The 22,420-nt window shown below is 39.6% G+C and overlaps 1 protein-coding gene across 1 annotated transcript in view; it reads right to left on the bottom strand.

The window, feature by feature from the left end:
* The window catches only part of GPC3 (glypican 3), a 403,498-nt gene that overhangs the window by 182,725 nt on the left and 198,353 nt on the right, over nt 1-22,420 (bottom strand). Inside the window, exon 3 of the mRNA XM_027608126.2 lies at nt 6,691-7,385. Coding sequence (XP_027463927.1) covers nt 6,691-7,385 — 695 coding nt within the window. The remainder of the gene's footprint in view (nt 1-6,690; nt 7,386-22,420) is intronic.

The following is a 22,420-nucleotide window of genomic DNA, read 5'->3' as shown; positions in this document are numbered from 1 at the left end:
CATGAAACTGTGTGGCCAACGAACGTGTTAGCTTGTAATTAGGGTACAGATCTCTGATCTTTCACAGTTCCTGAGGACATGGTCTTGTGACATCAGTCCACAGACCACAGAAAGAAAAAACTTATTTCTAAAGATTCAGAACACAGAGAACAACTGGTAATCACGCTGCCACTTCTTGCCAAGGTAAAGGTGAGTAATTCTAGATTCGTGAAGGGCCTGCCTAATTTCCTAATATGAGCCATAATATATATAATTTCAGGATGAAGCATGTATAAAAGCTTCCCCAGTGTGACCACCGTTTGAAACGCGCCCTGAAATTAACATTTAGTGCCTAAAAGTGGTACCAATTTTTTCCTTTGTACGTTTCTCTTCAATAAGTAGGTAATCTATGTTTAAAAACTATGTATTTCCCCCCATGGGACCCACTAAAGCTATTTTTATTGTGAGTGAAGAAAGAATGGCAGCCTATAAACATTTTTGTCTTTCCAGAAATGGACCTCATGCAAATGATGCTGCTTACCACAGTTCTAGATGCTGACCGGCGGACACTAATTAGGTAGTGAGTCATTTACTTGTTTTTATCACTTTGAAACCACTTTGTACTGAAAACAGCTTGTATGAATTCAGACAAGGTATCTCTATCGGAGACTAAAAAATGAAAGTCCAAAGTGATAGCACAAGGAGAGGAACACTGACATTCTGACATTCTAACCTCAGCCTTCAAAGCAGAGATGAAGGGAGGGCTCATCTTGGAAATTCTGATGAGTTACAGTCACTCACACAGAGAGCAAAATATAAGAATTTGATAGAGTGAATTATTGTTGAGGATCAACAGAGAATCTTCCCCAGAGCTTCCTAGCACACATAAATACTGACTTCGCTGCAGGTATCTTCAGAAATTCTAGCAAAGGAAATGGATGTACTTGGATACTGGAGTAGGTTAGGTTCTCAGTACTCAATGTTCCTGCTGAGGAAACTCCATAATGGAGACCCGGATGTACCAGGAAGGGGCAGAATCAAAGGCAAATGCATTAAAAACCATCTGTTGGTCTAATGGGCAGATTCCAAACATTGCCATGGAAAAATAAGCTATTCCTCACCACTGGCACTGCTCACGTAGATTCTAGGCAAAGTCATTTCAATGCGTGACTGGCTCTTTCATCACCTGCACAAACAGTCCTCATTCCCCAAGCAACTTCTCTGTGCCTTTAAGTGTTATGAAGACTAAAAATCTCGTGTCTTTTGGTCCTTCATTGGGAAAAACTATAGCAAGAGTCTCCAAGGAGGGAGAATGAATTCAAACCCTGATTGTGCAGCTGGAAAAACAGTGGAGAGTAAGACAGGATATTAAACAAGATGGTAAACACCGAGTTAGCCTCTGTTCAGGGAATGGAGATTCTGGTGAAGACAGAGGTGAAGTATTTGAGAGAGCCATAGAATGATGGTTAAAAGCATGAGCTTTGGAGTCCAACAGGTCTGGCTTTAGGTGTTAGCTTGGCTACCTGCTAGCCAAGTGACCCCTGAGCACGGCAACATGGTCACGGTCATCTTTCTACCACTCCTTGTGGCTCCTGGTGTCTATCGTGGTGCTTCTGCAATGAGCACTCATTAATGTTCCCTGAAATCAGTCCTATTTCAGATCATGCTAAAATAAATATCACAGCGAGGAAAGACCGGGAGGAGTGGTGGTAGGAAAGGTTGCAATTTTGCCCACCGTTCAGTGAAGCATATAACAAGCCAAGGTAATGAACTTGTGGGAGAGGAGGAACTAATGCCGAGAAACTCTGAGATGAATCAATAAAGAAAGTACATGAGTACAAATGGGAAACTGACAGGGCAAACAGCCGCATGAGGATATGTGAGCAACGACTGTGGGGGGTACAGGAAGTAAATGAAATCAGAGAGACTTTTGGGAAACTTTCTGGGAGAGCAGTAAACATCCAAACTGTTGCTTATTAATCCTTTAATCAATGGGTAGGAAACGCACAACGGTTATGCCTCTAATCCATACACTGGTATGTGGTGATGACAATCAAAATGGTTTCCAAATAAAAGCAATTGCATTTTTAAAAGAAGGCTGTCGCATTTGACAATGGGGTTGTGGTGCGACAACAATGTTGAAAACACACGTACTAATGACTGTACATATTTGTATTTGCTTCAAGGTGTAAGACGCGGAATTCAATAATGTGCTGATAAATTTAACAGTGATGCTCTCACCCAAATACTATTAAAAACCTGCTCAGTACTCACTTGGGGCCATGATATTTAACCTAGTTCACAAATGTAGATAAAGAGTCAAGATGGATCTATTTACAGTCCCATCATTTAAACCTTCTTGGACATCTCAGCACAAATTTTCTCTCCTTCCCTTTCTTTCCTCCCTCTTCTTTCTCAATCTCGCTCAGTCTCTGTGCCTCTCTGTCTCTCTCACACACACGTGCACACACACACACATTTTCACACAATATTTTAGTCACCTCTTTGGACAAACATGACATGAAATGTCCTGGCACTTAAAAAATAAGTTTAAGGGGCACCTCGGTGGCTCAGTTGGTTAAGTGGCTGCCTTCGGCTCAGGCCATGATCCCAAGGTCCTGGGATTGAGCCCCATGTCGGGCTCCCTGCTCAGCAGGGAGCCTGCTTCTCTCTCTCCCTCTGCCTGCCTCTCTGCCTACTTGTGCTCTATCTCTCTGTCAAAAAACTAAATAAAATCTAAGAAAAAATAAGTTTAAGAAGAACTCATTGTCCATCTGGCACTTAGAAAAATGTAGCAGAAAACGTACTAGACCGGGTTTAAGCGAGCACCTGCCATGTGCCTTGAACTCTGCCAGGTACTTTGTACCTATCATTTCAATTCATTTCCATATATCAATCCCATTTTATAGATGAGAAATTAGAGATCCTAGCATTGCCATTAACTGTCATTCACTCCCAATCTCTGGGCCTTACCTTATCTTCAAAACAAGGTGGCTGGATTTGTTCCCAAAGGAGTATCAGAATCAATTGAGGGTACTTTTAAACTGACAAATTCTATGGCTAATTCTCCAGCTTCTCCACAGACCTGTGGTATCAGAAGCCCCGGGGTTAGACTTCAGGAGTCTGTTTAACATGTTCCACAGGGGATAGCAATGATGAGCCCAGTTTAGGAACCAGATGTTTACCACCTCCAGGAGAGCTGCCAGTGAGGAACACGCCCGACATTCACTCGCATGCCTCCACTGGGTAGGTGGAAGAAGTGAAAACTATCTTAGGGAAAATGAAAGCACTAACAGGCTGTACTTACAAAACTTTAATAGTGCCTGGTTCACTTAGAAGACCAAAATGTCCTTCATAATCTGGGGAAGATAGAAGCCACCAAAGCAAGGAGCAAAGTCCCAGTATGGCAGGACTTACGGCATGGCATATAGCTGGCTAAAAAGGTGGTCTCATCAGAACTCAGAAAGAGCATATTTTCAAAGAGGTCTCTCACCACAACTTAACCTCAAACAGGACGGACTGGCAGGATTTTACATTTTATCACAACAGGAAGGTGAGGGTGCTACAGCAGAACCTCATTAATGCTTTAGTTTTAAATCAGCTTTCGCTCTGGGGCATTCTGTGGGGTTGTTAACATGAATAGACTTCTGCAGTCTCCCCAACCCTCACTTCCCCTCACCACCCCCATAAATGGCCCAGCCCCCTTCTGGCCTGTACAGAGTATGGGCTGGATCACACCTGGCCAATGATTCCCCCACCCCCACCATTTGGGATATATTACTTAGAGTTGGTGGTCATAAAACAGTAACAAGGCAGAGTTTACATATGCTTTCTGTTCTAGTTCAGGCGTTCCCTGGGGAAGGCAGACTTCACGCTCTCATAACCAGCTGGGAGCTGGGAGCAATCAGGCCCTTAATGGCCAAAACAGAAAGGGACTGCATCACTGAGCACCTCTTGACAGCCAAGGCCTTTCTTCCTGAATGATAATGACATGAAATGTACGCCCTCTTGCATGAGCGTGCATGTGGACACATGCACACATGCGTGCACGCACACACACACACACACACACACACGTATGCACCTAAAATACAGCAGGTCTGGCACCCTAAAATAGCTATCCAATTTAAGTTCATGATGTCTTTGCAAAATCCTAATGGAGCTTTTAGAATGAAAGTGGGGAGTCTAATGGGAGACAGACCAGCATGGTAGTTAAGAGAAGCACCAGACTGAAGCCGCAGAAGACCTTGGATTCTAGTCTTCTGGGCTCTTCCATTAATTATATAACTTTGGGCAAGCCTCCCTGAACTGTATTTCTTCATTTGTAGATCAATGGGATTGGACTAGCTAATCTCTCATGGCCCTTCCAACATTCACATTATGGTGAAATGTCCACTATGGTGAAATTTATTCAGCTACACATCTGTCTGTCAACTAGACTGACCTTTGTAAGACTCAAGAACTATGTCTTGGGTAACTATGAATACCCAGCACCTGGCAAAGTGCCATGAACAAAGCAGATGCTTAATAAATGTTTACTAAATAAGCCTTTACACCTAGAGCCCCATCAAAACAGTGCCCTTAACCCCTTACCAGTTCCCCACCCTATTTTTTGTGTTTAGAAGCACCAGAGGAGAACACATGTTTTCAAGATTCATTATGTTGCCGTGAAGTGACCAATATCAGAGGCAACATTTAAACATTCCCATACCCTGTCTTTAATATTGTCTCCTCATTTTTCCTCTCATTAAAGACACCTCCACACCCCTGGCACCCTTGCTTTGTGTCTGACACATAGTGGGCCCTCAATCACTATCAGGTGGGGGAACTCACAAACACATCGACTTCTCATTTTTCTAGTTCCATGAGATTTACTTTTGTAGAAGTCCCCAGAATCTGGCCTCAAATTATAAAGCAGTCAAGGGAATAATTAGCCACTGAAGAACACTATCGTTAGATAGGACATTTCTGTTCATTTTACTATAAAATATTTTCTCAGTAAATGTGTTTTAAATGGCTAACATTGTGAATGGGGCAATTAGAACAGCTCCGTGAGTAGCCATGCTGCCGCTTGCACCATTTCTATCCTCCTTCCTAATTTAACTCACCAAAGAAACCAATTACCCCCATCGCTTTGTATTTCCCGAGTTTAAAGCCAGACTAAATGGCCCAATCTGCCCTCCACATTCCAGGTAAGCAATGGCTTTGAGTACACAGCAGTTGCACTGTGTAAACGCTAAGAGTCTGTGTCAACCAAGCCAGCCCAGCCTGGGTCTGAATCACAGATTCCCCCACCTCCACTTAACAGCTTTGAGACCTTGCACAAGGTATTGAACCTCTTTAAGCTTCATTTCCCCCTGTGTAAAATGGGGACATTATTAGGACCTATCTTGTGGACTGCTGTGAAATAATATGTGAACTGGCCAGCAGAGCACCTGGAATGTGGCTGGAGCTCAACAACGGTAGTGTAGTATATGATTTTGCCACCTCTGTCTACAAAGCTGGCAGCATTCAGGGATCAGTCACGACCACCTTCATGGGATCTGCTGGTAGCTCTTTGTCGTGGGTTCTGCTCCGCGCTGGAAAGTGGGTGTTTCCTGTGGTTCTGAATGTGTGCACTCTAGCTCAGCAGGTGCAGTGTGGCTGAAACCAAGCCAACTGCTGCCCCATTAACAGAACTGTCCTGCCCCCATCACAAAGCCCATCAGGGGTAGACTGGTATAACCAAGGCTGCGAAAACAACAGCTGGAGCACGCAGATGCTTTGCCTCACCTCTGTTCTTGTGTAGGTTGAGTTAGTGGGTTCTGGCTGGGCCTCCTGTGTTTAAAGGCACTACCCAAAAGGGTAATGTGATATACGCGATTAAGAGCATGAGCGTGAAATCACAATCAGAAAAACTGGTGATAACATAATTAAAGGGAAACCTGATCCATTTCTGGATCATGGCTCTTCCACTAACTAAAGCTGGGTGCCCCGGGGTGAGTTAGAGTTTCACTGAGCTTCAGTATCCTCATTTATGAAATGGAGATAATTATACCCACCTCACAGTGTTGTCAGGAGGATTACAATGACTAACAACAATGGGAATGATAGCTAATATTTACTGAAGACTTACCATGGACCACACACATGCCAAATGCTTTAACACATGTTATTCCCTATGAAGAAGATATTCTTTTTAGCCTTATTTTATGAATCAGCAATATGAGGCTCATAAAGATAAGATGATTCACCCAAGGTCTCACAGCAGTTAAGTAGGTGGAGCTAAAATTCAAGCCAGGCATTATGACTCCATAGCCTGTGGTCTTTTTTTTTTTTTTTGGAAGATTTCTTTATTTATCTTAAAGAGAGGGGAGGAGACAGAGAGAGAGAGCTTGCACAAGCAGAACGAGGGGCAGAGGGAGAGAATCTCAAGCAGACTCCCTGCTGAGATCAGGTTCCCAATGCAGGACTTGATCCCATGACCCATGAGATCATGACTTGAGCCAAAATCAAGAGTCAGACCCTTATCCAACTGAGCCACCCAGGCGCCCCATCCATAGTCTGTGGTCTTAATGTGCTGCCTAGCTCCATGAGATCATTCAGTCCCTCTACCATCTCTGCCTACCCCCTGATCTTACCCTCACTTCTCTCTCTCAGCACCCGATGCTGGCCAGACTGCCCCACCTCAACAGGACCCAATTCCTTAGAAAACTGCAGACCAGTACTCACCGTGGTGGTCAGCTTTCCTCCGTTCTTCTGGACATATTGGATGGAGTCGTGAATTGTCGAAAAGAGACCAAGCAAGACATTCTCCATGTCATAGATCCTGTACATGCCATTCACCAGTTCTTCCAGAGACAGAATGTATTCTCTCCAGTACTTGTCAATCTCCACCACACCTGCCATACAGCCTTGCATGACCACGTTGCAGTAGCCACCACAAGGCTTGACCATCATCAGTCCCTGGCAGTAGGAGCAGTACCACATTCTGGTGAGCATTCGGCCACAGTCTTTACTGAACTTCAGGTGATCAGTTGTGTTGATCACCTCAATTCCGAGATTCAGGGCCTGGAGGAAGATCCTAGTGACCTGCAGTGACTTGGAAACCTGGGTCATGATAAGCTTGGGGAAATTCCCAAATACTTTCAGGTCACGCCTTGCCCCTCGGAGGCACTCATTGATGTCTAAGGCCGACTCAGGCAGGCCAGGGTTCATGAGCTGGGTGTAGATGACAGGAAACAGGCTGTCAAACAATTCATTGACCATGTCATCCACATTGATGTCAGAGCCCAGGATGTAGAGAGACACGTCGGTGAAAAATTCACCCACAAACTCAAAAGCTTGTGGGGTCAGGCTCGGATAGTTGTTCTTGAACATGGCGTTGGTGTAGTTCTTGGCATGGCGAACAACAATTTCAAAGGCCTCTGCAAAATAAGAGATACAGAAATGCCCAGAGATTAAAGCTTGAAAACACAGGGTGCAACTGAATTTGAGATTTCTCTATTGCTGTGGTGATTAAAGTCCCATTTGCCTTAAATAATTGACTCATATTCATTTCCAGCATTACCTCTACTCCTGCGGTTGTTTGCTCCTATAAATCAATTTTCCTTTCTGAACATGAAGTCCAAACCCTGATGTGCACATAAATTCTTAAACACACAAATTGTATTTCAAATGACAAAAGCCAGGATTCGGTTAACATTTCGGCCTCTCACGAGAATATCGATTAAAAATTGGCTAAATGAGAAGTTATTTCTCTTTCTCTCATTGATTTATTCAGTTAAAAAGAAAATGTATTTCAAGACATTTCATTTTTAGACAGAGATAAATATTTGGCAACAAACCATATACTACCATATAAATTCACATAACAGTTTTAAGCCCGTTCAGCCCCAGAGGAGAGGCAAGGTCTTAGCCGAGTATAAAAACTATCACGAATTTAATCATTTTTGGTAGATTTTCTCAAGATAACTTTAAAGGGAGCTCTCTGACAGATTGTCAGACCTGAAAATGAAATGTATCCCCCAAATGGGTATCTGAATGGAAAAAAAAAACCAATCCATGCACTTATCTATACATTTGATATTGCAAATAACACCTCTGGTATTTGCAAACCAAACATCTGGAAGGATGACTGCTGAGCTTCCTTGGTAAAGTTTGGCTTCCAATTGGCTTGGAAGCCTTATCTATTCTACAGAGACTATGAATTCAAGATTACATCTGCTGCCCCTACCCCCTGGCATAAGGCCCAATTAGTGTCATTGGTTTGAGAAAGAAAGTAGTAATGTCATCATCTCATTTTCTCCAAACTGAAACACTCAAGACACAAATTATCCCAAATAATCAGAGTTCCACATTTATATGAAGGAAAGGAAAATAACCATAATGATAGGTTTTTCAAGAAATAAGACAGCTTAACAACAAACAAAAATAACCAAGTATCCTGAGACATTTAAAATGAACTTAGTACTTTTGTTTCCTTCCAAAGTGCAAAGGTCCATGACAGATGTAGTCTAAATGATGCCAATTCATGAGCCTTGAAAAATCAAATTATTACTACTTTAAGACTACTAGAGAGACTGTACTCCACCAGCTCCTTGGGATCACTTAGTCCAATATCGCAGTCATCTGTGGCAGAAGTGAGCTCTAGGTTGTGCCACCACCATCTGCCCCAGATCCCTCACAAGGTAGAACATGCTTGCTAGATTCTTCCCTTGGGCTTATGACATGCCCAGCAATGGTGAGCAGATGCCAGTGTAATTCTACTGGGCTTCCAAGCCCACTCAAGAAAGTTAATCTTCATTTCCATCAACTGCTACATGCTCATTTGTTTGTTTTGTCCTATTTTGTTTAGAACATAAGGCAATTCCTGGAGAAGTTAACTACTTTATGGCAATTTCTTCCTAACCCCACATGCTACTCTAGTCTCAATCCTTGCATCTAAAGGTTGAATGAGGCCATGAGGCCAAGAGATCATCCAGCGCAATACAAAGGATCAGTCAATGAATTCTTTAAAATCATCAGAAATTTGGAGATTTAAAACTATTCATTCATTTTAATTTCAGCTACCAATCACGTATTATATACTAGGCTCTGTGCTAAGTGCTAGGGGTATAGAAGTGCTGGGTAGATGGAAATAAATGATAGACCATCCCGTCTTAAGATTACTCACGAACTATATGGTTTGGTGTTTACAAAGCATTTCCAAGAATATTATGATATCTACATTTTACAACAATCTTCTCAATTTGATATTGTGATCCCCATTTTATGGTTGATGGAATTGATGCTCAGCATAGTTTAAGCACTTTCACAGGGTCACATAACTGCAAAGTAGAAGTAGTCAGCTTCAGACTATTGTCTCCCAGCAATGGTTACACTCTAGCTGCCCTCAGCCCTAGAGCCAACACACATATCCTCGAAAATCTTTGTAGAAAGTTAAGTTCCTTTAAAAGTTCATTATTTTCCCATTGGCTTCACCTCTCCAGATGGAATTGTATTAGAAGAAATTACAGCCCAAAGACCGACAAAGCAGAGTCGTACTTTCACCTTTGCTTGGGGCAGCATGAGGTAAGGGAAGGAAGACTGCTACCCTAAAATGAATTCTCTACAAGGCAAATTTCATCTCTTCATCCCACAGTGCGTGTGTTCTCTAACGTGCAAGATATATGACAGTGAAATTCCATAGACTGTACTGCCATAACCTTTTTTTTTTTTTTAAGTTTCTGTTACTAGCACTGCTGGATCAATAGAAAAAGAAAATTACAAAAGATCATGAACTCTTCTGCAGAAAGAATAAAAACAATGCAGATGGCAGGGCGAAAAGGCTCCAGTTCACATCTAACCTCAAGCGCACATGTGCTCCCTGCTCTAACTTTCACAGCTCGGAATCCACTTAGCACATCTCTGGGTTTTGCCCAACCCCCTTATTTCTACATCCCAGGACAACAGACCAAACCATAACTGCTCAAGCGAAGGCTCCTTGGGGACTTATAGGAAACAACGCGAGGTGAAAAGTGATGCTCAGCTTGAGGTTGGCAACTGGAGATTTCATGAAATGAAGCCAAGGGCTAGAATTACTGCAAGGAAGTTCAGCCCATTGATTTTTTTTTGGGGGGGGGGGTCAGATAATAATGTACACTTAAGCTAGGGGAGGATTCCCTCTGTGTCTTTCCTGGAAAGGAGTCAAGAGTTATATCCAAGAAAAACTGGAACAATGTAAAAATCAGAGCTATAAAGAAAAATTTGGCACTGAACAAAAAAATATATTTTATACTATATAAAAAGATAAATGATACAGATAAATAGAGCTAATAAACTGAGTTAATATACATCCCAATATAGCAAGTTTTCTCAATTTGTAGATGCCCCCATCACTATCCTGGGCACCACTATTTGGACACACTCTAGTGTTGTCAACATCCTCCTTAAATGATGGTGCTCAAAAGGGGACACAATTATCCAGATGTGGTTTGACAGTGAATTTTGCAATCAGGTTATTTATTATCTCTCTAAGTGATTCAACAACTTCTACTAACCACCCTCCTAACCTCTGGACATATAGCCTACCACTGTAGCAAAATGATCATCTTTAGTATTTGGTAATAATGTTTCTGTATTCCGACTCAGACAGAAAGAAATGTGTTTTCATGGGCTTTTTCAGAAGGCTGCATACTTTCAAAAAGGATATTATACTTGCAGTTGGAAGAGAGGAATGAATGAACAGCTGAATACCTTCAAGCCCTTAAGAATAGGGCAGTCCTTACAGAGGCAGGTTCTTTTTTCAAAGCACTTTTCCCCACATTGTAAGAATGGCAAATACTTTATAAAAACTTTTTAAATTCCTCAGATAGATGCCATGTGATAAGCTGGACTCAAAATGGTCCTTGGTTTCAAGCACAGGTACTTTAATGGAAAAAGGAAAGTAACATTTGCGATGTACCTGCAGTATACATGCCGGGATCTGTGATAAGCTTGCTCATATATGTCTTCTCATTTAACTTTAACATAGCCATATGTACTTGGAATTATTTTTATTTGACTGGTGAGGAAACTGAGGCCCAGACAGGTTAAATGACTTGTACAAGGTACTACCTCTAATTAAAGGCCAGGTCCTGAATTTGAATGTAGGGCAGTCTCCCCCAAACCCCTTATTAATCTTACAATATCTACCACCTTTGAAAACTGGACATTGGGAGACTTCTGGTTTTGGCTCCAACATCTAAAGAGCCTAGAATTCATTGTTCCCATCCTCCACAACAAGACAATAGCTGAACAAACTGAAAATCAACAATTCTTCTTAGACCCATCAAGGAACTGAGGTCACAGGGCAAACTGCCACTCAGAAATAAGGGAAGATAGGCAAACACAGAGAATCACAGATATGATCAGCTTACCTGGAGCAGAAGCCACTAGAGCCATAAACTAGTAGGAACACTTAAAGGGCAATTTTGACAAATTGACAGAGGCTAAATGTGGACTAGCTTGAGACCTAAAAGCTCCTGGGCCCCCAGTATTATAAGCCCCCCATACCTCCATGAACTTATCTCCAGGAAACATACAGAGTTCTCATGGTGAAGATCTAAGAAAAGTCTCCTTGTTTTTCAGGCAGGGGGAGGGGGGAAATAATAATTTAGGAATACACCATGAGCATTCTCCATAACAAATACCTGTTCTCCAAAGAACACAACTTTACCAAAGCTTAATATACCTGGTAGACGGGCAATTAGACAAGTCTAGCCCCCTCTAGCCCTCTAGTTCTATCTTAAGGGAGAAAACAAAAGCTGAGAAAACCTTCTGAAGGTCACAGCCCAAGAACTTAGACTCACTGAAAGCCTAAGATTAATCATAAGATTACAGACCACTACTATTCCTCCTATAATTTACCACCAGAAAGACAAAGACCCTATTTAAGAAGGAGTTATTAGGGAAACCCAAAAACAATTGGTGAGAAAAAAAAATAAAATAAGGGAACTATAGAAAACTAAAGCTTCTGGCATTTATAGCTAGAGCAAACATTAAATAGCCCAGTTCCATAAAAATTCACACTAAAAGTGTAATTACCTTAGTTCCTATTAGCCTATATCATGCCTTACTTTCAACAATCATAAGCCATGCTAAAAGGTAAGAAAAACAGTTTGAAGAGAAAAAGCAATTATCAGAACCATAATCAGATATGGCACAGATTTTGGAAATATCAGACAGGAAATTTAAAATAACTATTATCAACATGTTAAGAGCTATAATGAAATAAGCGAACAACATACAAGAACAGATTGGGTAATGTAAATACAACGATGGAAAATGCCAGAAATATAAAAAGGAAATGTTAGAAATCAAAAACACAAACAGAAATGAATCAGTGAGCTTAAAGAAATGTCAGTGAAAGTTCCCAAACCAAAATGGGGCGAGAAAAAATAAATAGAAAAGAATACCTAAGAACCGTGAGACAAATTCAAAAGGTGTAGAATATGTGTGATTGCAATTCCAGAAAGAGAAGGAAGAGAGGACAGTGAAGAAGAGATATTTGAGGTAATAATGGCCAAAAATTTCACAAAATTCATGATAGACACCATCCAAAGGCCCAGGAAGCTTAGAGATCAATAAGCAGGTTGAATATCAAAATACCAACTGCTAGGTATATCATAGTCAAACTGCAGAAAACCAAAGAGAAAGAGAAAAATCTTCTAAGAAGCCAGAGGATGAAAAAGTCATCTCACTTATAGAGGAATAAGCATAAGGATTATATCAAACATCTCATCAGAAACCATGCAAGCAAAGAGAGGGAAGTGGGGTGCCTGGGTGGCTCAGTTGGTCAAGTGTCTGACTCTTGATTTCAGCTCAGATCATGATCTCAGGGTCATGAGATTGAGCCCCACATCAGGCTGTGCACTGGGCATGAAGCCTGCTTAAGATTCTCTCTCTCTCTCTCTCTCTCTCTCTCTCCCCCTCTACCCCTCCCCCACCTTGCTCGCTCTCTCACTCTCTCAAAAAAGAGAGGGAAGTGAAATATTTAGTGTTGAAAGAGAAAAACCTGACCAATGTAGAATTCTGTTTCCAGCAAAATTTTTATTGAAAAGGGAAGGAAAAATAAAGACCTTCTCAAACAAAAATAGAAAAAATTTGACATAGTAGACCTGCCTTGCATAAAATGTTAAAAGCAATTTCTCAGGAAAATCACATAGGTCAGAAAATTGGGTCTACATAAAGAAAGGAAGAGCATCAGAGAAGGAATAAATAAAAGTAAAATAAAATATTTTATTTTTCTTTTTAAAAAACTTATCTAATAGATAACTGTTCAAAGCAATAATAGCAACAATGTATTTGGTGATTATAGGACGTGGATGGAACAGGAGAGAGAAATTAGGAATAATCTGTTATAAGGTACCTGTACTACCAGTGAAGCAATATAGTGTTATTTGAAAGTGGATTAAAATAGTTTTAGAATGTATATTGCAAACTTTATGGAAACCACTAAAATTTTTCAAAAAGACATATAATTGATATGCTAAGAGAGGAGAAAAAATGGAATCATAAAGAATGTTCAGTTAAAACCAGAGAAGGAAGAGAGAAAAGTTAAAAGCATCCATAACAAAGAATAAGTGCAATGAATAGAAAGCAGTTACAAACATGGTGGATACTAATCCAATTACATCACTAATCACTTTATTATTTTTTTTAAGATTTTATTTATTTGACAGAGAGAGACACAGTGAGGGAGGGAACACAAGCGGGGGGAGTGGGAGAGGGAGAAGCAGGCTTCCCACCGAGCAGGGAGCCCGATGCGGGGCTCGATGCAGGGCTCGATCCCAGGACCCTGGGATCATGACCTGAGCCGAAGGCAGACACTTAACGACTGAGCCACCCAGGTGCCCTGTGTCACTAATCACTTTAAATGTCAATGGTTCAAATACACAAAGTAAGGGCACCTGGCTGGTTCAGTCCGTAGAGCATGCAACTCTTGATCTCAAGGTTGTAAGTTCGAGGCCCACGTTGGGTGTAGAGATTACTTAAACACACAATCTTTAAATACACAAGGTAAAAAATAGAGACTATCAGAGTAAATATAAAAACAAGACCCAACTATAGATTTCTACAGAAAACACATCTTAAATATAAAGATACAGACAAAGGGATAGAGAAAGACATACCATGCTAACACTAAGAAAAAACTAGAAGAGCTAAATTAATTTCAGACTAAGCACACTTTGGAAGAAGGAAAACTATTAGGGATAAAGGGGTCAATTATCCAAGAAGACATAATCCTTAATGTGTATGCACCTAACAACAGAGTATCAAAATATGTGAAGCAAAAACTGATAGAATTATAAAGAGAAATATACAAATCTACAATTATAGTTGGAGACATCAACATCCCTCTGTCAGTAACAAATACATCTGGTAGATAATTAGTAAGGATATAGTTGAACAGCACCATCAATCAAATAGATCTCATTGACATAGGATACTCCATCCACCTACATCAGGATATACATTCTTCTCAAGCTCACATGGAACATTCACCATGATAGACCACATTCTGGGCCATAAAATACATCTTAACCCATTTAAAAGCATAGAAAACATACCAAGAATATTTTTAGACCACATGGATTTAAATTATAAATAAATAACAGAAAGATAACAAGACAATATCCAATCATTTGCAAATTCAACAACATACTTCTATATAACACATGGGACAAAGAAGTCTTAAAAGAAATTTTAAAATATTTTTAACTAAATTAAAATGACAATACAACTTACTGAAATTGGGATGCAATAAAAAAGAATGAAATCTTACCATTTGCAAGAACATGGATGGAGCTAGAGAGGCTAATGCCAAGCAAAATAAGTCAGAGAAAGATGAATATCATATGACTCTACTCATATGTGGAATTTAAGAAACAAAACAAATGAGCAAAGGGAAAAGAGAGAGAGAGAGACAGATAAATCAAGAAACAGACTCTTAACTCTAGAGAACAAACTGATGGTTACCAGAGGGGAGATGGGTAATAGGGGAAATAGGTGAAGGGGATTAAAAGTACACTTATGATGAATAGAGTCACATATAGAATTGTTGAATTACTATACTGTACACCTGAAATTAATATAACACTGTATGTTAACTATACTGGAATTAAAATAAAAAACTTAATTAAAAAAAAGAAATGGGTGGGATGCAGCAAAAGAGGTGCTTAGAGGGATATTTATAGCATTGAATGTCTAATGCATATACTAGAAAAGAAAAAAGATCTCAACTCAAAAAGAAACCAGAGAAAGAAGAGTAATATAAACCTAAAGCAAGCAGAAGAAAAGAAATAATAAAAATTAGAGCAGAAATCAATAAAATTGAAAACAGAAAATCAATAGAGAAATAGGGTATCTGGGTGGCTTAGTCAGTTAAGCGTCCAACTCTTGATTTCAGCTCAGGTCATGATCTCAGGGTCATGAGATCAAGCCCCAGGTCGGGCTCCATGCTCAGCAGGGAGTATATTTGAGATTCTCTGCCTCTCCCTCTCCATCTGCCCCTCACCCTACCTGTGCACACTCACTCTCTCTCTCAAATAAATAAATAAATCTTTTAAAAAAGAAAATCAATAGAGAAATCCAATGAAACCAAAATCTAGTTCTTTGAAAAGATCAATGAAATTTAAAAATATCTAGTCAGGCTAATCCAAAAAGAGAGAGCGAAAAAAAAAAAAACCACACTTTACTAATATGAGAAATGAAAGAGGAGTCAGTACTACTGATTCCATGGGTATTAAAAGAATAATACATAAATATTATGAACAACTCTATGGCCACAATCTTTATTTTTTTTAAGATTTTATTTATTTACTTATTTGACAGAGAGAGACACAGCGAGAGAGAGAGAGAGGGAACACAAGCAGGGGGAGTGGGAGAGGGAGAAGCAGGCTTCCTACTGAGCCGGGAGCCCAATGTGGGGCTCGATCCCAGCACCCTGGGATCATGACCTGAGCCAAAGGCAGACGTGTAATGACTGAGCCACCCAGGTGTCCCTCTATGGCTATAATCTTGATAAAACTGATGAAATGCATTGATTCCTTGAAAGACAAAACTACCAAAACTTACACAATGAGAAATTGATAATCTAAATTGGTCTGTATTTATTAAAGAAAGTGAGTGAATAAGTAACAACCTTCCAAAAGGAAAGAACCAGGTCCAGATGGTTTCACAGGTAAACTCCACAAAACATATAAGGAAGAAAGGATACTAATTCTCTACAATGCCTTCCAGAAAACAGAAGCAGAGAGAACACTTCTTAACTCAGTCTATGAGGCCATCATTACCCCAATACCAAAACCAGATAAAGACATTTCAAGAAAGAAAAGCTATAGACCAATATCATTCATGAACATAAATGTAAAAATCTACAACAAAATATTAGCAAATCAAATTCAGCAATGTATAAAAAGAATCATACACCATGACCAAGTGGGATTTATTTCAGATATGCAAGTCTGGCTTAACATTCAAAAATCAATTAATGTAATCCATCATTCAATAGGCTAAAAAAGAAAAATCATAAGATCACATCAATAGGTGCAGAAAAAACATTTGCCAAAATCAAACACCATTTATGATAAAAGCCATCAGCAAATGAGAAAGAGACGGGGACTTTCTCCACTTGATAAAGTATACCCACAAAAAATTACAGCTAACATTGTACTTAATGGCGAGAAACTAGAGGCTTTGCCCGTAAGATCAGGAACAAGTCAATGATGTCTCTCTCAGCACTCTTATTCAACATTGTACTTAAAGTCCTAGCTAATGCAACAAGACAAGGAAATAAAAGGCATACAGATTGGGAAGGAAGAAATAAACTGTTTTTGCTCACAAATGACATGACTGTCTATGTAGAAAAATCCCAAAGAATTGACAAAAAATTCTCTGTGAACTAATAAGTGATTAAAGTAAGGTTGCAGGATTCAAAGTTAATATACAAAAACCCATTTTTTCTATATATCAACAATAATTAATTGGTATTTCAAATTGAAAACACTATACCACTCACATAAGCACCCAAAAAATGTAACATTGCTTCGGTATAATTCTAACAAAAATATGTATAAGAACAAACGGAGAAATCCTCCATGTTTATAGACAGAAAGACTCAGTATTATGGAGTCAATCCTTCCCAACTTGATCAATGGAATCCCAATCAAAATCCCTGCAAGTTATATTGTGGATATCAATACTAAAGTTTATATGGAAAGGCAAAAGACCCAGAATAGCCACCATGACACTAAAGAATAACAAAATCGAAGGACTGGAAATATCCGACTTCAAGAACTCCTATAAAGTTACAGTAATAAAGACAGCATGGTATTGGCAAAAGAATAAAGAAACAGATCAATGGAACAGAATACAGAGCCCGAAAAAAGACTCACAGAAAGGACACAGGCAACTCAATGGAAAAAGGACAGTCTTTTCAACAACTGGTTCTGAAACAATTGGATACCCATATGCAAAGAAATAAATCTAGATATAGACCTTATATCTTTCATAAAAATTAATTCAAAATGGATTGTAGACCTAAATGTAAAATGCAAAACTATAAAATTTCTAGAAAATAACATGCAAGAAGATCTTGATCACTTCAGGTTTAGCAATAAGGTTTTAGATACAACAACAAAAGTTCAATCCATGAAATAAAAAATTGGTAAGTTGGAATTTTTTTAAAAGTAAAAACATGTGTTATGTGATGTTAAGAGAATGAAGAGAAAAATCTGTTAGGAGAAAGAGAAAACAAGCCTCAGACTGGGAAAAAAATTTGCAAAACATATCTGATAAAGGATTTGTATCCAAAATATAAAAAGAACTCTTAAAATTCAACAGGAAAACAAACAACCCAATTGAAAATGGCCCAAAGATCTGGGTGGATTGATATCTCACCAAAGATTTGCAGATGGCAAATAAGCCTGAGAAAATATGCTCAACGCCATGTGTCATTAGGGAATTACAAATGAAGACAGCAATGAGATTCCGCTACACAACTCTTAGAATGGCTAAAGTTCATCACACGGACGATACCAAATGCTGACGAACCCGCGGAGCAACACAGCTGTTATCAAATAGTACAGCCATTTTGGAAGATAGTTTGGCAGCTTCTTATAAAACTAAGCATACTGTTACCACATGATCCAGCATGTGCTCCTAGATATTTACCATATTGAGTAGCTGAAAACTCATAATCACACCCAAACCTGCACATGAATGTGCATAGCTGCTTTACTTATGATTGCCCCAAACTGGAAGCAAGCAAGATATCCTTCAACAGGATAAACGAAAAGTGGTATATTCATACAATGGAATACTATTTACTGATAAAAAGAAATGAGCAATCAAGCCATGAAGAGACAGAAAGGAGCCTCAGATGTCTGTTTCTAAGTGAAAGAAGCCAGCCTTAAAAGGCTATACACTCTATGATTCCAACTATTTGCCATTCTGGAAAAGAGGAATGTATGGAGACCCTAAAATAATCAGCGGTTGCCAGGGCCTTGGGGGTAGAGAAGGGGAGAGGGGTGAATAGGTGAAGCATGGGAATTTTTAGGGGAGTGAAATAGTTCTGTATGATATTCTAATGGAGGATACAAGACATAATACATTTGTTAAAACTCACAGAACTATGCAACACAAAGAGTGCGTCTTATTGTAAATTATGGACTTTGGCTAATAACAATGTACTGGTTCATTAATTATAACAAATGTACTCCACTAATGCTAATAATGGTAATAACAGAAGAAACTGTATGCAGGGGAGAGGGAGCAAACAGGAATTCTGTACTATCTGCCTGATTTTGGTTTAAATCTAAAACTGCTCTAAAATATAAATATTGATTTTTTAATGAGAAAAACTGGATCTTGGAAATTAGTCCTTGATGTAACTAGTGACTAGAAATCACTGGAAAGTGTTAACTCACTCTGTCTTCTTCCTCGGTCTGCTTTGACATTCCTTCCACGAGTTAGGAAGTTTTAGCATACAATAGATGCCATATGGCATCAGTGTAATTTTAATTGGGAAAACCACCAGAAAAAGTTAATGGACCAAAACATCCAAATAGGCAACACGTTTCAATGTTATTTTCGAATACTGGATAATTTTTAAAAAATCAGCCACATAAAAATGGCAAGTTTAGGCTGTAAGAAAAGCCCCCATGTTTTCTAGAATAGCTCACAGAGAAGATACGCAAAGCGTTGCTCCAACTTCTGCTGGATTTACCTGATATTTTATGTTCCACATTAACTCGAATTGACCAAGCTTAGAAATAAGTTGCTATTAAGGATCAGCCATCTATTTGTGCAGGCCCATGACCAGACTGTAAATGGATGGAGCCTTTCTTTTAACTTTCACATGCGAGGCTTCTAAATACCAAGGTACATCAATCAGAAGGAAAGAAATGAGTGGGAAAACAATGAAAGCAATGTATTTTTCAAGGGCTATTACATATACCATTTCGTAGATAGAAACATATACATACACATACATACATACGTACGTACGTATAGATTTTCCCCCCAAAGGCTATCACAGACCAGGAAAGGCAATTAAAATGATTGATTGGAAGAATCTTCAGGAATGAATACCCTTAACTGCTAAAAATTACATGGTTCTGCAATTGGCCACACCTCTGCTCCATCAACCCTATTAGTTCTTATCATTTACCCTCCACTAGCTTGTCTGAAAAACGAATTTGTTTTAACCTTCTGGACACTGTGATTCATGCATCCGATCATTTTTCCCTCTTCACATGTGTTGCTAGAACATACAGATGAAATTTATGGCCCGCCTCTACGAGGCATAATAAACTTCAGGTCATGCATCCGTCTCCTAACCTTAGTCCTGGTGCCACTTATCCCTATGTATTTTGGTCGCATTGTATCCTGCTCTTATTAATGTGCCCTTTTATAGGGCACTTTAAATTCTTTTGGGGACAAGGTAGGCTGTAAATAAACAGGTAGGTAGATAAATAAGGAGAAGGAGAGAAAGAGGAGATATACCTACCACCTCAAGCCAAAATATCACTTCAATAACGTATTCTCACGACTTTGAGTAGCAACTATAGAAGCGTTTGTATTCCTGCATGGCCAGACCCTTGTCAGGGACGCATCAGTAGCCCAGCACTGTCTTCCCCACAGTTGTCAGGGCCCGAGGTTGGACGTGCATGCATGGTCCTTCCAAAATCTTTTCTCTTTTTACTCTTGAGCCATATCTTAAAACTTTTGGTCAAATGTATATAACAACTTTAAAATTAGGTAGGCACTAATAAGGCTGGCTTCATCACAGCTCAGAAGACATATGTCTGTCTTCACACTGGATTCAGGAACAAGCCACCCTTGGGAAATCAGGAAGGTGGCGAAAGAGAAGAATGTAGGGGAACTCCAGATAGTTTGTCTTAACAGAACTCACTGGGGATCAGGAATTCATTTTACTGGGAACATGCCCTGAATAACTCTGGTCCTTCTAAGAGAATAGTGTGGGCTGGCATTTTTCATGCTGGACCATACCCTGCCCTATCACCTTGATGAGTTAGTTCTGCTTTAAGACATGATCCTTAGTCTTTTTTTCATTCTTTGTTGTCTTCCAGGCTTTCACTTGAATGAGCCAACTCTTGGTTGATTAGGAAATGTTCTTACTTCTCCAAGGTTCCCATGGTGAAGGAATAACACCTACCAAAGGAGGCATTGGGGTTGCATTCTTAGATCTTGCAGTTCACTCTTTCAAAAGAAAGCCCAATAGTATCCAAGGAAGGGAAGTTCTACCATCACTCTGAGAACCCACGACAAATAGTGAAAAAGCCCCCATGGTTCACCAAATCATTCCATAATTAAAATCTTTTCTTTTCTTAAAAAAGGTCCTTCTCCAAAGAGTTTATGGGGACTGGACATGGATAACTCCAAACTGTCATGAGAAGAATGGCTTATGTCTTAGCTAGACCAAAAAATCATGGCGACATTCTAGGTTTGGTTACTGTCTTCTCGACTTGCGAAATGTTCTTTTTATAGTGTGTGACCATAATTCCATACATCAAGGCTAAAGAGTTTCTTCTCTGAACCACCTACTCTTCCTAACCATGGCTTGGGAAAATACAAATCGGCTTTTGAAGACATATTGAATGCAAGATTCTGCTCCATAAAGAGGGAATGGCTTCATTTAAAGGTTCCAGTGCAAACATTCTGTTAGTGCTTTTATCTAATAAAATCCCGTATTTCTCTTCAGTATACCTTTAGATATTAAAAAGAAAGAGCACAAGAACTAGGGGGTCTTTTGTGTTGTCAGGACAATTAATGTGTTCCTTTGACCCAGTCTTGCTCTTGTTCGCTCTTCTTTCCTTCTTTAACCACTTAAGATACTAAATGAGTACCCTAAGAAAGGTCAACTGTCAGTAGTTTATGCAACCACTGTTATTGGAAAGAACTGCGTCTGTAACCTGTTATTAAGGATTTCCATGGCACTTTGTACTTCCGCAAGTGCTTCACAGCCAAAGCTTCAGCGATTACGAAAGCACCAGACTCCTCTTCCCCCTGGTTACTGGAAGATGCCTTCCCATCCTTCCTCCTCTAACTAATGAGAATTCCCCGATCTGAGTCGACTTAGAATTTCTACACACTCCCCCCACCCTCCGCAAGGCCTTATTCGTTCATATACTCAAGTACTCACTGAGCACTCTCTGTAACAATTTTCTTTTCACTTTTTACACACAGAGCCATGCAACGACAGTCTGCTGTCTTGTGAAAGATAAGGTAAATCTTGGCTAAGAGATCCCAAGCCCCAAAGGGTTGAGGTATTGCTTCTCCCACTGAACCCTAACACAGTCTCTTAAGATGTCTGTCCAAACCAAATTTCAATTTGTTTGGGACCTAAATTATTACAGGCCCCTGATGTTATGGGAAGTCAATAATATTAACCACTTGCTAGAAACCTATTTAAAGACCACTTCTGAGGCATCTCAGCTGTATCATCAGATTGATTTCACTTGTGTAAAACTAAGATTTTTCCATTTAATATGTACCGAATGCACACTATCTGCCAGACTGCGAATAAAACATGCAAACAAAATGGTCCTTATGCCCTAGAGGCTTGCAATAACCAGCTATGATAAAGTACTGGATGGCCTATTTCCTTTGAAAAGCATAAAACACCTTGTTCTGAAAATCTGTTACAGCCTCAGTATACATAGCATATGCGGCAACACCAAGCACAACTGAAGTGTTTCGTGTCATTTCAGAGTTTAAAATGTCATATTCTCATTTAATTCTCCTCCTTATCTATCACTGGAAGTCAACGTGAGTGTATGTGGGCGGTGTGCACACGCATACGTGTGTGCAAACAGTAGTTCAGGGAATTATTATTATACCAACTTCACAGATAAAGCAGCTGAAGCTAAGATCCACTCTAAGGCATATAGCTACAACAGTAGCTGGTGGTAGCAAC

This window comes from Zalophus californianus, chromosome X (genome assembly GCF_009762305.2).
Source record: "Zalophus californianus isolate mZalCal1 chromosome X, mZalCal1.pri.v2, whole genome shotgun sequence".
NCBI lineage: Eukaryota > Metazoa > Chordata > Mammalia > Carnivora > Otariidae > Zalophus > Zalophus californianus.
This window is presented reverse-complemented; position numbering and strand designations above follow the sequence as displayed.